This window comes from Pollachius pollachius (assembly GCF_949987615.1).
Source record: "Pollachius pollachius genome assembly, chromosome: 12".
NCBI classification, from domain to species: Eukaryota; Metazoa; Chordata; class Actinopteri; order Gadiformes; family Gadidae; genus Pollachius; species Pollachius pollachius.
In genome coordinates, this window is record NC_136945.1 from 13014417 (window position 1) to 13031299 (window position 16883).

The 16883-nt window shown below is 43.8% G+C and overlaps 1 protein-coding gene across 1 annotated transcript in view; it reads right to left on the reverse strand.

The window, feature by feature from the left end:
* loxl2a (lysyl oxidase-like 2a) overlaps nucleotides 1–16883 on the reverse strand; it is a 29239-nt gene that overhangs the window by 5588 nt on the left and 6768 nt on the right. Inside the window, exons 4-9 of the mRNA XM_079747315.1 lie at nucleotides 10470–10678; nucleotides 7955–8171; nucleotides 6521–6704; nucleotides 4801–4952; nucleotides 3661–3828; nucleotides 396–561 (exon numbers count right to left, since the gene is read on the reverse strand). Coding sequence (XP_079603441.1) covers nucleotides 396–561; nucleotides 3661–3828; nucleotides 4801–4952; nucleotides 6521–6704; nucleotides 7955–8171; nucleotides 10470–10678 — 1096 coding nt within the window. The remainder of the gene's footprint in view (nucleotides 1–395; nucleotides 562–3660; nucleotides 3829–4800; nucleotides 4953–6520; nucleotides 6705–7954; nucleotides 8172–10469; nucleotides 10679–16883) is intronic.

A 16883-nucleotide genomic window follows, 5' to 3' on the forward strand; every position in this document is an offset into this window, starting at 1 on the left:
ATTCACAACATGTGGAGTGAATTATTCAATAAACTCGTGTCTGCTGCTCCATTCATTTGTGGGAATCTCAATAAACCCTCTAATCAAATCTAGAAGGTTGGTGCACTTCGCCCACAAGGGGGATATGGAAATCACTCATTATGTATCCAGTCCATTACTGTGTTATTCATCTAGTGGCTACTGTCATTGTGTTATATGTAGTTTACTGTGTCGTAGAGGCAGTAAAAAAAAGGGACATGCCACAAGGAAAGTGTCAGTAATTTTGTGTGCGTGTATGTGTGTGTGTATGTGTATTTGTATGAGTCTGTAATTGTGTGTGTGTGTGTGTGTGTGTGTGTGTGTGTGTGTGTGTGTGTGTGTGTGTGTGCGTGTGCGTGCGTGCGTGTGTGTGTTACCCTGTGTGCAGGACACCCCGGCAGCGAAGCGTCCTCCTCCCTTGGGACAGTTGAGGTGCTTCCCGTGGTGGAGACACTGGTCCAGGGTCAGCTCTGTCCCTGAACATCTCACCCCACTCATGACCACCGCCTCGGCTGACGGATCCCCCTGCCAGTACCATGTCTCCTGGGAAGGACCGTCGCAAAACCAAGGTCAATACTGGGGTCAACATGTGAAATATGCAACAAAAAAAATATTTTCTTTCTCTTTTCTCAACCTGGCTTCCGATTTTGGAGCCTATGATTTCAGCAGCCATGTCTTCCCCCAGAAAAAGGAAGTTAAAACTATGACCGGCAACCATCCCATCCAGAGCCGCATCACCATGACAATCGAACAATGCCAATGTTCACATCTTCTGTAGAAAGCACCAGTGTATAACAAAATCCAATATAACTGCCCTAGAATAGGTAAAAATAGAAACAAATGAAGGAATAGCATCAACAACGTAAAGATAGTTTCAGATTTCTTTGAAATTAAATTAGTTCGCATAAGAATGAAGCAAATGAGCTTATGTGAGTCAATGTTGTTCTTGGTCATTTCTCCAGACAAGCTTGTCCATTGCACTGCCCACCAGTTAAGAAATGAACAAAACAATGAATGTGACATAAACATGCATTTAAAAATGCCTTGTGTCTCACATATAAATCCTGAGAGAAAGTAGGAACCTTGAATCCATGAGCATAAATCGAACATAGACTGTTTATTTTTACCTAATTATATAGTTTGGCTTTCTATGGCTAGGAATAACAAAGTTAGGTTCAATGTAGTTCATAGACTGTTACATAGCCAGCTGGAAAAGGATACATTTGTGCTGGTAAATTGACCTTTTTTGTTTGTTTTTGGAAAAATATTTTAAACTGAATGTTAAACTGAATGTTAGGTTGTTAGGTTTTTATTGATATAATCATGGTTGCACCATAGCAGTCTATAAATTAAATTAGGCACCCACTAAGGGGACACTCTTAATGGACCCAAAAACAGCTAGTTTCCGCCATTAGTATCAGACTTTATAATTGCGTAAAATTGAGCTTGAGTTTACTAGCATGCGTTGATTATCGCTATAAATGGAATAGACATAATGTAGTCGTTTGCACCTAGTGGTGGTATTTCATACTAGATTGGACTGAGGGGAATGTTTAATGACTCCTTGGTCGCTGTGATATAACAAAGAGCAGGCAATCTTCTCTTTCTAAACATGTTGACCTTACTCAACTGCTGTACATAGAAACCGCTAAGAAGACAATCCCCAAACAGAGCGACTTAATCTCGTTTCAAAATGTATTTCCTTTATCCTATTGAATGAAGATGTAGATATAGTGCGTGCAAGGCTAAAAAAAAAAAAAAAAAGATTTATGCAACTAGATTATTTAAGGAAAGCAGCCCGCAGAGTGGAAGGTCCACATGCTGTGGCTGGACTACGGAGCACTTGATGACACATTTATGTGTTCTTCCATAGGAAGCACATTGCGTCTGATCGTCTAAATGACAATAATTAAAGCCTGAACAAGCTCTGGCTGTTCCAATGAGCCCACATTCCCCTTGTAAACACAAAGCCGCTCCGCTGTCGTCATCCCCTTCTACCGACATACTTTCCGGGCTTATATCACCGATGGAATCACAGCAGGACCCCGAAACCACACAGACCCTCACACACAGCCAAGGCAAGACTTGGACTGTAAAAATAACATGGGGAGAGAAGAGGGCAGGGGAGGGGGGCCGAGAGTCGGCTTAGCTCAGGAGGTAGAGCAGTTGCCTTGTAACCGAAAAGTCGCTAGTTCGATCCCCAGCTCCTCCTAGCTGATTGTTGATGTGTCCCTGAGCAAGCCACTTAACCCTAACTGCTCCTGACGAGCTGGCTGTCACCTTGCATGGTTGACTCTGCCGTCGGTGTGTCAATGTGTATATTAACTGATGTAAGTCGCTTTGGATAAAAGCGTCTGCTAAGTGCCCTAATTGTAATTGAACCGTGCTCAGACGTCAGAGCCGTGCCGGAGGCGATGCAGGTACCCTCTTTAAATGTTATCCTCTGGACTGCTAGTAAAAGTCTTCTGCAGCTACTGGTGTCACACCTGCTACAGCCATGGACCCCCTCCCCCTCCTTCCCCCTCCCCCTGTGGTTCCTTACTGTAGGTTTTGATGTTTTAAAGCTCATAGCGTATCAATTACCCTCATGTGGTTGAAGGAAAACGCAGGCTCCTTACTGTGAATTGATGACTTGTCAGCATACACAGGGACACTGTTGTTGGTTACTAAGCGACCACCGTAGCACTAGTTCTGGTTTATTTTTACAATTCCTTTGATTTTGTTTTAAAGGCACATGTCATTTCTGCCGTTAGGGGTCGCTCAATCCAAACAATGAACACCTATACAAAGTATGTTTTCCAATATTTGAATGTGCTCATTCTCACATTATACCTTTTTAAGTGGAATGGATTAGATATCTGGTCAAATGCAGAAAAACTGATCTGTTGGTCAAGAAAAATTGTATGTTGTTTTGGATTTGGATTTATGGGATCTATAAAATCATTCAAATATTAAAATATTACTCAGAATGAAACGACTTTGCATATGATCGGTATTATTCCAGTATTTCTAACTATTGTGTCGGCCAAGCTTAATCCCTACCAGATGTGTTCCTCCAGAATGTTATGTACCAAGCGAGTTATGAAAGCGCTGGGAACGTTCCAGCAGAGGGGGAAAACCATACAACGTGGACCATCATTTATTTTCACACAACCCTGAAATGTACATGCGGCTCATTCTTGCTGGGCACCAAACCACCCACAATACTTTCTCTGACATTCAATAATGGTCCGCAAGACGAATAACGTCATCTTCCACAACTTGTTTAAAAACTGAATAAAATAGGGAAGTGATCAGAGTCCATTGCAGTTTGGGAGTAAAGTACTGGGTTTGATTCCCAATGGCTGCAGCCATGTAGGCATCCTGGAGCGAGATGCCTGAGCCTTACCAGCTCCTGAATGAACTGTATCTGATAAAAGCGTCTGCTAAATGACCACATGTTGTTGAGCAGGTAAATGTAATGGGATGGTTTTGCAACTATCACTCTTCAAGGTACTGTGTTCAACACCTTAATTACCAGCCTACCTGTACAGCCCACAGCCCCCCTGCTCTGCACCCTTGAGCGAGATGCATTACCCCTACCTGCTCATCAACGACACACATACAACTCACTGCAAGCCGCTTTTGATCAGCCCTGCTCACCTTGAAGGCGTTGTTGGCGAAGCCCAGGCCCAGCTGTCTGCACACCACCATGGCCTCCATGGTCCCCCAGCTGTCACTGCACACCGCCCCCCAGGTCAGGGAGCCGTTCCTCTCGGCCAGCACCTCCACGCGGCCCTCGGACGGGTTACGACCCCCGCTCAGCCTCAGCTACAGAGGGAAGGGAGAGAGGGAGATGAGGGGGAGGATGTTAGTTTGGACTGGTCTCTTTCTAGGACCGTTGACGGAGTCTTCCTCTTGAAGTCCTCTTGAAGATAGTCCTCTGCGATTAAAGTGTTTTGAAGAGTTTTCCTTCCGATTAAAGTGACATTGCGTAACATCGAACTAGCGTGTACCGTAAAATAACCTGGATAAATCTGTTGTCAATGCTGATCGATAGTGATTTCAGTAATGTTATCAATTAAAACACAGCCGATAACTGATATATTCTCCAAATAAAAAATCATGGCAAGCCCATATATCATTGTTTTACAAGAATCTTACTATCAACACTCGCAAAACCCCTCCCACTCAACACACCCAGCCAACCGAGCTACACTAGTTTATCTGACAAGGTTGAACAGTTAGTGGACAGAACAATGTTATTGAGTTATTTTGAATTCTGTAAGTCTCCCGCCTACTAACTTAGAGTGGCTCAATCTTTCATATTGCGACTTTATGTTTATGTCTATGTTTTTTCTGGTCTTAGCTTGCCTTTTCTTATCTGACATAAGTTAATATTTCTCTTCCGAGTTTTCTTAGGTCAAATTCTTTTGAAGAAAATATATAAACCAGTTCCAGATTGTGCTTCATTCTTACTGCCAACTTTCAGGAATTTACGACGAGACTATTGAAGTTTTCACAGAAAGCTGGCTACTACTTCCACTTGTCCGTAGACATCATCCATCAACTCCAACTTCTTTCTCATCCCTCAAGTTGCTAATCGGTCTTGGCCAGGACATCCATTATCTATTATTCCACTACACCCCAGATATATCACCCGTTGTCCCCAAAGGTAAACCCACGTCAGACGACAGCGGAGGATCTCCCAGATTGCCAAAAACTAAACCCACATTTTGAATGTATTCCCATGATGGATAGCCATAGTTTCTTTATGATCAGAGACACTACGACTGTACTCACTCTGCTGTCGAAGCCCATGGCGGGGATGTTACACTTGACGGCGGCGTCCTCCTCATGTCCGCAGCCCGTGGCCTCGCTGTTGAAGGCGCACTCGGTCAGAGACTTCTCGAACCCGGAGCACTGCACCTCGTTCATGTGCACCGGCCCAATGCCTGCACACACACAAAGAGGACAAACACAGGACTCCTGTTTACAACACTTTTTTCTTGCTGAAGGTTATTGCTATTGTCCACTTTAAAAGTCCCTTCGACACGTAAGTGTGCATGTATATGTGTGCGTGTTTCTATGTTCACCTTCACATTTTTATTTGTGTTGTGTAGGCTGAAGGTGCCTTATCAGTTGTAGTCGTGAACACACACACACACACTCGTCTGCGGATGAAATTGGACTGGGATGTATTTAGTTGTTATCAGCGCCAATATTATACATATTATAACCATCACTATATAATCAAAGGGAGTGATTGACAGCCAATGAGGTTAAAGACACATCAGAAGCGGCAGGGGATCAATAAAACCAGCCGGTAGATTCCAGGGAATGCTCATATGGACTGACATATGGAGGGAGAACTTCCAAGTGTTTTGTGGACAGCTTTTGGGCGCAGTGTTCAGTGACTCATAAAGACAACCTGAAGTCCGAGATCTTTGTGCATCGTCCAAAAAAGCATTCCCATTTTGAAACCTTTAAAGACCACTTTCCTCACTTTTGTCCGTCTGTTGTAGACACTGCGTAGATCATTTTCTTTATCTTTATAGTTTATAGATGACAGTTAGATATAGCTATAATAATTTCGTCTTCATTAAGTTGTATAATCAACTTCAAATAACACATGACTTCTTTAATAATGTGCTGACTTTAGTTTGGATAATCTTGAGTTGTAATCTTGTATAGTCTTAGAACATTAACTTATTCTCGCACTACTTTGTTGAGAAAGAGTTCCTTCTTGTTTAGTTTGTTGAGGCCCTCAACATACTTAATTCATAATGTTAATATAACCTTTATTTGACCAGGTTAATCAACATTAGATGAATTGTAGTGTTTGTGATGCCATCTTTAAAGGTGCTGTATGTATGACTTATTATTTCAGTGTAATTGGTTTTAAAAACTATCAGTCAGCAATAAGTCAGTGAAATGTGTTTTGTGTGAATTATTTGTCTGGAGTTGACACAGCCTGCCAATTTGGATTCGGATTTGGATTTTAGACCACTTTAGACCACAGGTAATTTCTGACCAATCAGTGCATCTCTTCTGCGATTGGTTCGAAGAATCCATCTTGCCTGTCAATCAGAGGTGCGTGAATGAAACACTTCTCAATTGCAGTCAATCATAGGGAGGGAGGGGGACTTTTTTGGTTGTCTAGTTTCAAAATGATGTTCTGCTCTCTCTTTGCAACTTTGTAATCTTACCTCCAGCAGCTTTAACCCTGCTTCAATATGTTGTGTTGTTAGATCTACTGCTGTGCTTTGGGCATGTTGTTTTTGGGTTGTCAAGGAAATCCGGTGGATAGTCGAATAGACCCTTGTTGTTAATGTAGCACATTGATTCATAACTTTTGAAATGCAGTGATGTTCCTTCACTATATAACAATGCACAACCTTGGAACATTATTGGCCAATCAAAATCAAGTATTCAGCAAAGCTGTGGTATAAATGAAAATGAGTAGCTGGGGACTATGGGTAGGTGTTATGAGGGTTGGGGGGGGGGGGGGGGGGCTGTCTACCTTGTCCAAGCCGTGCCCCGGTCAGAGCCTCCTTGGCGCTGCCGAAGCCCAGCTCGCGACACACCACGGTGGCGGCCTTTATGTCCCAGTTGTCGTCGCACACCGTCCCCCACAGGCCGTTCTTCAGCACCTCCACCCGCCCCTCGCCGATCACAGCCCCGCCCCTCAGGCGGACCAAGGGTTGCTATGGCAAAGGGAGGATAACACGCACCATAGAAGGATTAAACAGCACGCACATTAAGAAAAGAACACCATCAAAGGAGACTGGGAAAACAGCCGGCTGCCTAGCAACCGTTGGTATGTTGTACACTCGACGTGTAAGATCTCATAGTTTATCGTTTCAATCAACGCCATGCCAATTTGTAACGTATACCGAATACGTTGCTGTAAATATTAATAAAAATAACTACTTCAAATTAATAAACGGATCCTTTCTGTTGAATAAGCAGGTAGCGGTTACCTTGGGAATAAGGAAGGGGAATCCAAACACGCAAAAACAAAAGAAAACAAATGCAGTAAACAGCATGAGGGATCAGGGGAAACTGGTGTTCACAGCTGGGCTGGCCATATGTTTATCACTTGTCTGCTCAACCATTTCCAGATGTTTGGCCCAATGCTGCCTCATTAACGACCGGGAGATCGTCCGGCCTAGGAGCGATGCCACGTATCGATGACACATTTGTCTTTTTTTTTGCGGTCAGAACCTTGTTGTTTGTGTTGTTCTTCGTTGTGCTTTTTGAAGAAGCCATCTTCCAGATGTCTGATTTTAATAGTCAATGTAGCTCCTCTCCCCGACAGTGGTTCATTTTCTCGCTCGCCGTGCTACTGCACATACGTCACCTCCGTACGCGTGTTGACTCGACTCAAATGGTGTACTTGTGCTGATGGCAAAGTGGCCATTTAACATCCTCCACTGTGTCTAATCTCAGTTGCTTTTTTAAAAATTAAATTAAATTAAATTAATAAAAATTAAGTGCACCACTTTTAGTTATTCATTCATTCAAACGGTTAGGGGAGCCCAATAGTTTCATTGAAAACAGTGTCTGGAAGGAGTAGAAAGACCAATTGGCAAATTGTCCTTCAACATAACTAATGGATTTATAACATATAACCCTAACAACTCATCAAGACCTGGGTGTGTCCCATTCCCTCAGTAAGTAGCCTACATAATAAACCATTTCTGATTTAACGGAACGCAAAGGTCAAATATTGGAATTGCACCCAACTGTAGGAATACTACTTTCATCTTACATGGATGCTAAAGCACAATGTATAGCTGTGGCCAATACAATGATATCAACTAAAAAACAACATGTTGCTTAGCGAGTTGATTACTTGCTCACTTGTCGATGACTTTATCCCTTGGTCAACATTTTACCAAGTGCTTCTTCTAAACACACTGAAAAGTTTCTATAGCATAGCACGGTCCCTCACCTCCACCCTGTACGCCTTCCTGAAGCCGGCGCTGACCGTGGGAGCGAAGGCGCGTCCGGGGACACAGCTGATCACCACAGGCATGCCCTGCTCACAGGTCCTGTTGCCCTTCAGATCCACCTGCCGGCCCAGCTTGCAGTCGGACAGGTCGGCCTCCGTGCCCGTGCAGTTCACCCCGAAGCCCCAGTAGTTCTTCTTACGACGCTTGGCCAGCAGCCTGGGAGCAGATCAAGAGGATAATAGCAGATTGAACAATAGATATTGGATTGAATTGGTTGTTTGAAATTGATTGATTTACCTAAAATCCCTAGTTTATCCTTAGTCTAGTCATTTAGCAGACACTTCAAAAAGCTCACACCGGCATGCAGTGCAGTCCGACAGGGCTAAAACTTAAGAGCACTGCTCAAAACCCTGGCGCGCTACACAGCCCCATGTATCGACACCCATTATATTAAACACAGAACATATAATGTGCTTTGTGCTCATTACGCTTGCTGCAACGCGACGTTGGGGTCAGTGGAACGCCTGGCGTGCGACCAGCTTCATGGTTAGTGGTTAACTTCAGGGATCGAACCCAGTACCTTTCGGTTGGGGAGTTGAACACCCTAACCACTACACACATCATCGCCCCCACACTATCATGTTCCTGGGTAATACATAAGTATGAAGCAGGGATACTAGATACATTTTGGGGAAACTCGTGCGTGGAGGGAAGGCACGCTCTATCCAGCAGCTGTGCGCTTGTTAAGTGATGTGCATCGTCTGCATCTTCCGATTTCACCCCCTCTATCGGGTTACATCATGATTATATTCAGGAATGTGGTGTTTCTCAGACATAAACACGTTCCAAACCAGGCTCTGGGGGGTGATTTTCCCTGACGGCAGCAAAAAAAGCAACATTGTTGTGGGATGACTGACATCCACGTGACCCCGTGGTTTAGAGAGAGGAGCTCACTGGAGCGGGACTGAGGGGTACCCAGCTACAGCGGCACTTTAAAGCTAGCGCGCCTGGGAACACTCCCACCCAGAGTTGAGCATGAAGCAGACCGTCTAATGAAAACAGAATGGGTGTACATTCACAGCCTTAGTTCTTAGGGCTCTGAAATTGCCCACAGCTGCAATGAAACAGATAAAACACTTCAAGTCCAATTTTAGTTTGGACACAGATGTTTAGCTCATGCATAGATGCTATTTGGGTGAATGGGAAATGGATTTGGTGAAATGAAATGACCTGAAATGCAGTCTAACGAGACTCGACTTAGACTTACTGTCTTACGAGTAAGTGTCCAAATACAACAACCTCAAAAAATGGTAAATTGTAACTGATCTGTTGCTCAATCAAGTCAACTTTCAATCTATCACTTCCAAAATAATGTATGAGAGTCTGGCTTTTTGCTTTCGTCACTCAGGGCTATGATAGCTGACCAATGTTGAATATGTTCGGAATTATTTGGGATAACTTCTTGATTTATCACAAATAAATCAGGACATTGATTTATCCTCTAGCAGTAAAAATGGCTTCATGACTTTTCATCTCCTCCAATAAACAAAACCCTTGTGGTTGTATGAAGCTCCCACAGGTTTTCTAGGGTTGAAAGAACTTTAAACCATGATGTGGCTCCCGGGACCGTTCCTCCGTGTGAAGAAACTTATGCATCACTGAGGCTCTTCTGGTCTTCATTTAATTGTGGGTTAAGAGTCTCTAAGGGTCTCTGTTAGAAGACGGTCACAGTGAGAGAGGGAGTAGACAGCCTGAACAGTTTTCATCCAGATATGGAAACATGCAATGCATGCCTTAAAAGGGTGCAGACATAACCTTTAGTTTATAAGGCCTTTAATGGTATTTAATTGGAATTGGATAAGATTGGAGATTTTTAATTGAGTGGACCCGATCGCCGGAGACAGCTCTCCATTATTGTGAATTTGGACCGCAGTACCCATTTTAAACGCTTGGTGTCAATGTTACATATTGTACCTTTAAGACATTGCACAGATTTTATTACAGGCTGCACATGGGGTCTGACAATACAGATTACTAACAAATGCTCTCCGGTACTTGACAACGTTTACATAGCAGCAACAAGGAACAAAAAGGACTCCCCCCCCCCCCCCCCCCTACATCCCATGGGACTGAGTCACTTCCCATACACGGCCCATTCCTAGACCTCTCAGAGCGCTGTAACTCACAAACACAACAGCCAAAAAGGCCAACTTGACAAGCAGCATAAATAAAAACGGAGCCTATGTAAAAGCATCAGCCCAACATTACGTCACACTGGCTTGATAAATCTAACTCCAAGACGACTTTTGTTTATGTGATACAAAGCAGGCACATTAGAGGGAAAGTATCCACATGGCGCGTTATTTGGATGACTCCCGCAGGGTAAAGTACCTTTTTGACATGAGCCCAACGTTTTTTGGTTTTGTTTTGAAACTGCACGGATCCAAACACTCTTTAGCTAAATACATAGGCGTACACAAGCAAAAATGAACTCTGCCTCAGCGTGGCACTTACTTGTAGCCGCGGGCGTTGTAGCCCTTTTCCCCGGGAAAGCCGTACATGCCGCAGATGACCCGGCTGTTCAAGGGGGTCCAGTCCTGGCTGCAGATCTGCCGCCATTTGCCCCCGTCCTTAACCTCCACAAAGCCCTCGGTGATGGGTACCCGCTTCCTCTGGGAGTAGGTGGCCCTGATGCGCACGTCCTCCACCTGCACCGTCATGTCCTGGAGGGAAGGGGGGGGGGGGGGGGGTCAGGATGGGGGAACACACACAATTGGTTGATTGATTGCTCAGTCTCGCTTATTGAAGCCATTCATTTTGTTTTGTATTTACATACTCAAAGCGTTCAAAATAATCATATTTTCACTTTTGATATCTTTTGGTCGATATGACCTCTATTGCATATAGTTTGGACCACAAACATGGGGAAGAACATTCTTGTGAAAAAACTATGTAAGACTAAAGCTTGAATCTGCTCTGACTTGTAGTGTCCATCGGGCCTGGCCGGTGTGACTTGTGGGGGGAATACTATTTCATCTTATCATCTACCCTGTGTTTTGTCTGGAGTGGAGCCTTGGCAAGAAACGTTCTGGCTCTCAGGAGAGAACAATTCCCCAGGGAACTTTTCTCTCAAGCAACCGCCACTACTGCTTTGGAAAGAGTTTCAGTGGATGAATCTGACTTGTATCAACAAAGGGCTTCCTGGTGTCATGAGTTTGATGTCTTTACTATACCATACTCTATTCATTCTTACACTTAACAATTAACCTATCAAAACTAATCTGTCCAGAATGGTCCAGACAAACATTACTCGTTTCTCTTTCAGCAAAGTATGACATTTAAATCGTAGAAGAAAGCTGGTGGAAATCTGCTGATTTGCAATAGGTACAGAGAGAGTCCAGAGAGTAACATCAGGAGACAACATATTACAGCCAACGCTGTGGTTGATATAAATACAGGGTGAGGGGTAAAATCCATGGGTGGTCCACATATAGCGGGCCCACTAAGCAGGGTTGTAAAGACCGCTAGCGAGACTAAAGGGTTACCATCTCAGGTCGATCTCGTTGCTCCTGGACACCTCTTAAAATGCCAGGCATAAAGCCTTTGACCTCACTTGGTTGAGGTCAAACAAGCTACTCAATAACGGCCATTGTTCATCCTCTCTCACACACACACACACACACACACACACCCACCCATCCCCTCGCCAATATCTTCCCCTTCAACAGCCAACCACCAGATGCTCCCTAATATTTTTCCTGGCTGGTTCAGCTTGTGGTTGTAAGCAGTTGTGACACAATAACTTTCGAAGATGAGTCGAGTCATGGAGTTCAGCCCTAGTTATATGTCCTAAACGTAGCAATGACTTTCACCAAGATCCCCAAGAAAGGTGTTCTGCGAGAAAAACGCTAACCTCAGTGGTTTTGGGAAAGATGCTGGTTTTCTGAGATGGCATCAGACATGAGGAATGTCCTCTCTCTGACTATGTCTCTGAAAACCTCCACTTCCTCCCAGAGAAGACCAGAGAGGTCAGTTGGCCATTATCATGGGTGGTGGATCTCGAACATGGAGATCAGGGTTAATCTCTCCCCATACGGAGGGAAGATAATGTGGTGATGCCGAAAGGTGCTGCAGATAAAGATAGTCTGGTTTGGCTAATTGAAACAACCCCACTGTCTATGGGTAGTGGGTGGGGAAACGGATGTAAAATGGCCGGGTTATGGATGAGTAAGTTGTGGTTGAACATGGGTTTACTGGGGCACTGGTTAACATAACAAAAGAAACAAGCAAAACACCACAATGCAACCGGGCATTGTGGTGACCTAAACTAACCCAAAAAATACAGTGGGTAGCAGCACTCCTAATCTAACGTTTCTAAATAGAAAACAGCACTACGTGTTGTCAATGTGTAGAGGCCTCTGTCTTACGTCTCCCAAGACCGCAAGGTAGCAACAGTGAACATAGAAATGGTGGAGCTGAACCATAGGTCACAATAAACGCAAGCAGGGGGATAAGGGAATCTAATAGACAATATCTATAATATAATAAGTATATATCAATATATATATATGATATCAAAGGATCCAGCAATCCTATCAAACTCCCTAGAGACCCAAGCAGCGTTTCCCTCAGCAGACCAAAAATAGAGAGAGCTAGCCAGGCCAAACTGGCTTTTACTTAGGGGACTGTCCACAAAACTATAAACAAACTAAACTTGTGTTTAGTTAGTTAAACAAACTATCCCTTGGAGGAGGGATGATGATCAAAGTGATTAATTGATTGGCACCCACACATGACAACAGATGGAAAACAGGACAGCAACCTACAGACAGTGGACGTTACAGCAACGCATAGATGATAGATTTTGTACGGTCGAGTTTCTGTGCAGTGTTGCGGTTTTGCATTTTTAAACGTAATATGCAACGTGTACATTTGGGAGGCTTTAAAGATTTTACTGGGGGGAAATGAAAGAAACGGTTTTTTGGAAGATAGTTTGATCTGTATTTTAGGAATAAGTATTTCTGTAGAAGAGGGAAGACACGCACATGGCTTCCATCCGCCACGGTTCCCACTTCAAACCTGGCCGGCAGACATAACATCAGCATACTTCAGTTTGCGCAATGCCCAAATCAACACCAACGGTCATTTTTAGGACTCCTTTGGAATGCAACACAGGAAATTCCAACCGCACCAAACATAAGGGCTCGCTAAAAGACCCCATATAGGAACCCGGAGAGCTCGAAGCGTCCTCCATGGAGGTGAGGAAATAGTTTGGTCAAATATACGTTTGAAGAAAGAAAAGCACCAAACATGAGGAAACATCAGTTCCTGCTTTATATTCTCCTGGGACCGGTTCCCGTATCCCCCCCTCCCCCCCCTCATCCTAACTGCCAGAATGGGCTGCTGCTGCTCATTCCTCTCTGATTGACTACATGATCTTAGGCCGACATTTCCCTTCTTCCTTAAACAACCAAAACAACTTTTTTTGTAGGTATTACATCATTGGTCCATCAAAATGTGCAGCAGAAGCGCTGATGAGTTAATTCCGAATACTTTAGCAATAAGTAACACTGAATATTACCCCCCCCCCCGCCCCCCCCCCCCACCCCCACCCCCCACACACACACACACACACACTTGGTCTGACTAACTCTGAAAACGACAGGGCTTAAACACTCTTTTTCTTTTTCACTTATTCAACCTTCACGTTTAGCTACACGTGCCCCCCTCTCTGTCTGAACATGAGGGGAAACCAACGGCACTCAAGCTAGAGAAAGAAAAGAAAATCTGTTAAATGGATCTCACAACTGTAACCCCCTTCCTACACACACACACACACACACACACACACACACACACACACACACATAAAGAGGCCCTCCACTTTCTCAAAGTTCCTGAACGTTTCAGAGAAAGACATAGCAGGAGAAGGTTCTTTCCATTCTGGAGATCAATTACGGTGTATGCAGGGAGAAACACACAGAGAAAAACATGCGTCAAGCCATCCCAAAAGTCATTTCGTCTGCGACTGACAAAACTTGAAATCTAAGCGTCCTAGAGAGCTCAAAGGTCATCAATCTATCAATGGAATGGTTTGACCCAAAGCACTGCGATGTACTACTGGTGCTCATGTCAAGCAATTCAGGTCTTTTTTGCATCTTCTGACTGATTATCAAGATAATAGTTGTGTATGACGTGAGTGGTTCGCGTAACATTTTGTGTACAATTTGTGTTAAATAATATTGGGAAAATGTGCAATATAAATTAGGTTTATAAAACACTTGTTTTGTCACACCAGCCATAAAGCCACTAATACGTGCGTGAGTTGGGAAGAGCTGAGAGCAGAAACAGCTGTTGAACATGTGGTGATCTGATCTGTTTGGGGAGAGGGTCAAGGTAGAGCGAGGAACAGCGAGAGATAGAAAGGGAGACCGGGAAAGACTTCCCCCATCTCCCCAAATGCACCAGCCCATTCTCCTCTCGACCACCCTCCTCCCTGTAAGCCTCTCTCTGCGTCGCGTTGGCTCGTCTAGCTCCTGTCACTGTAAAAGGACACCCGTCCGCCTCGCAGAGAGACAGAGAGAGGCCACACCTTTAGCCCGATTCAACTGCATGTTGGGACCTAGGAGCTCTTGACCCATTGCATTCCTCCTTGGCAACCACTCACACGATTGTTGTCTTTGAGTCTTGGACACGTTTAGAAGAAAAGCCAGGTCGAAAGAAAAAGTATTCTGTTTGTTAAGCTACTGCAGCTACTGCTTATCCCTTTGTATGGAATTATGAGATGATCTAACACCATTTCAGCCCGTTGTTAGGGATCTTTGAGGCTAAAGCCTTGTAAGCAGGCGTACCTGTCCGGACCTGCCGTCGATACAAAGCTCTGGCACCTTTCTGTAACCGGACCAACACTTTTTAAACTAAAGGGTGGGGTCTGTTAAGGTTATCTATGGGAATAGATGTCCATCTTCCACCGCTGCCTGCATATAGACACTCAGGTCGTTCAAGTTTGAGCATGAAGAGAAGGCCATGGATAGAAGTTGGCCGGTGAAGACAAGCCGTAACCAAATTATCATATCAATAATCGCAATGATAACCCAAGCTATCTCAGTTGTCCATGCCAAGAAGGGAAAGTTTTCGGAACTGTGTTGTGGTGGTGATGATAAGGAATATAAGTCTTTCCTTCCACCCCATCCCACGTGTGAAATGCTCATTCCACGTGCGGGACCAGAAAGAATGAATATGTCTTGACAGAGTTGTTAAACTGTTGAAGATGAAGTGGGAAGAATTTAGTGGCAGCTAGCAGAACGGTCCTGGCAGGAATGGGATATAATAGTCATAACTATGTTTTAATGAATTAATAATCCCATGAATATAATGCTTGTGTTTTTGTTACCTTAGAATGAGCCCTTTATATCGACATAAGGAAAAAGACGTGCCAGCCATATTCTACAGCAGCCCAGAAGGGCCAAATGGCTCTAGAGAGGATGCATTTTCAAGTGAAGATTCAAAATAGCTATCTTACTAAATAACTAAATTAAATGTATAAATCTATCAATGAACCTCATCAGTTGATCCTTGACTACTCGATGCTGTCGTAGACAATGCCACTACATTCCATCCTTTCTCCTATGTCGTTGGAAAATGGAGGATACTCGTTGGATACTGCGGCGATACCTGGGGCTTGTGTACTGTATTTTTATTTTAATTATTTATTTTTTTAATGTTTCCCGTCTACCCTGTGTCTTATTTTCGGTCTCAGGTTTCCCCGCTGAAAAGCAGCTCCTTGCAGCTTTTTTTTTTTTTTTTCCTGTTTCAAATCCCGATTTCAAATGAGATGTAGAATTGTATGAGTATGATTGCAAGATATGAATAAAAACGTATCGTACATCGTATCGTATCTTACTGAGGGGCTGAGAGATAGGCTTCTGATAACCTACAATGTAGGTCATCAAAACAGCCTCTGGTGACTGATAATGTAGGGCTTCAAAACCAAAACCTGGACCCAAGACAGAGGATTACATAAAGACTTCTGGAGACGGGACATCGCTTTGCCTGGTATTGCTGTGTGTGTTTGCTCATTATTACTGGGTAATATCAGCTTTATTTTCCACATACGAGGGGTATTCTTTTTCCATGTGAATGTGGAGATGAGGTCAACCAAGAAAAAAAAGGAAAAACACTGATGGTCATGAAAAAACAGAAGCCACATATACGGTTTTCATAAGGATAGGAAATCGGATAGCTATCATTTAGTGGGCAGCGCTGAACACGTAGCAGTTTGAGAATCCCATATCCTGAGTGTTCGTATGTTTTCATACATCAGATCCTCCGAGCTGAAAATGAAACCTTCCCCAATGGTTTTATAACCACTTAGGAATCTAATTTGGTCAGCCGACCGTAGCTCAATTAGGAAGTCGTACAGTAAGTTGATTCATATTTTCGTGTGCTAATCAAAACCCCACCACACCAAACCTAGCAGCCCACCAAAACATCGAATGAATGTTCAACAGTAACCTCTGGGGAAAAGCAAAAATAGTATATGGCCAAGCTGTCTCAACACATGTGAAGGTGGGATTATTTCAAAGGGTTGAACAAATACAAATACCAATTTGTTTTACTTCCTAAGTACTCCTGGCACATTTTAAGACACGTTCCGGGTGTAACCCATTCAGAATGCCTGATTCATCCCAGTGAATAAACAGGCTTGTGAAAGAACTGGGACAGCCGTAGCTGACATCAGGTCAAGCGTGTACACAGAGTGCACCTGACCGTTGACCATTCCACTTCCCCCCCTACCAGACTTGAATCACCATGGTTGTGAGTGTAGACCAGAGGAAATGTTTAAAAGGGTGGGGAGCAAAAACTAAAATAACAAATAACTTCAGAGACACTTATATATACAAATCAAACAGGGGGGGGAGAATAGTG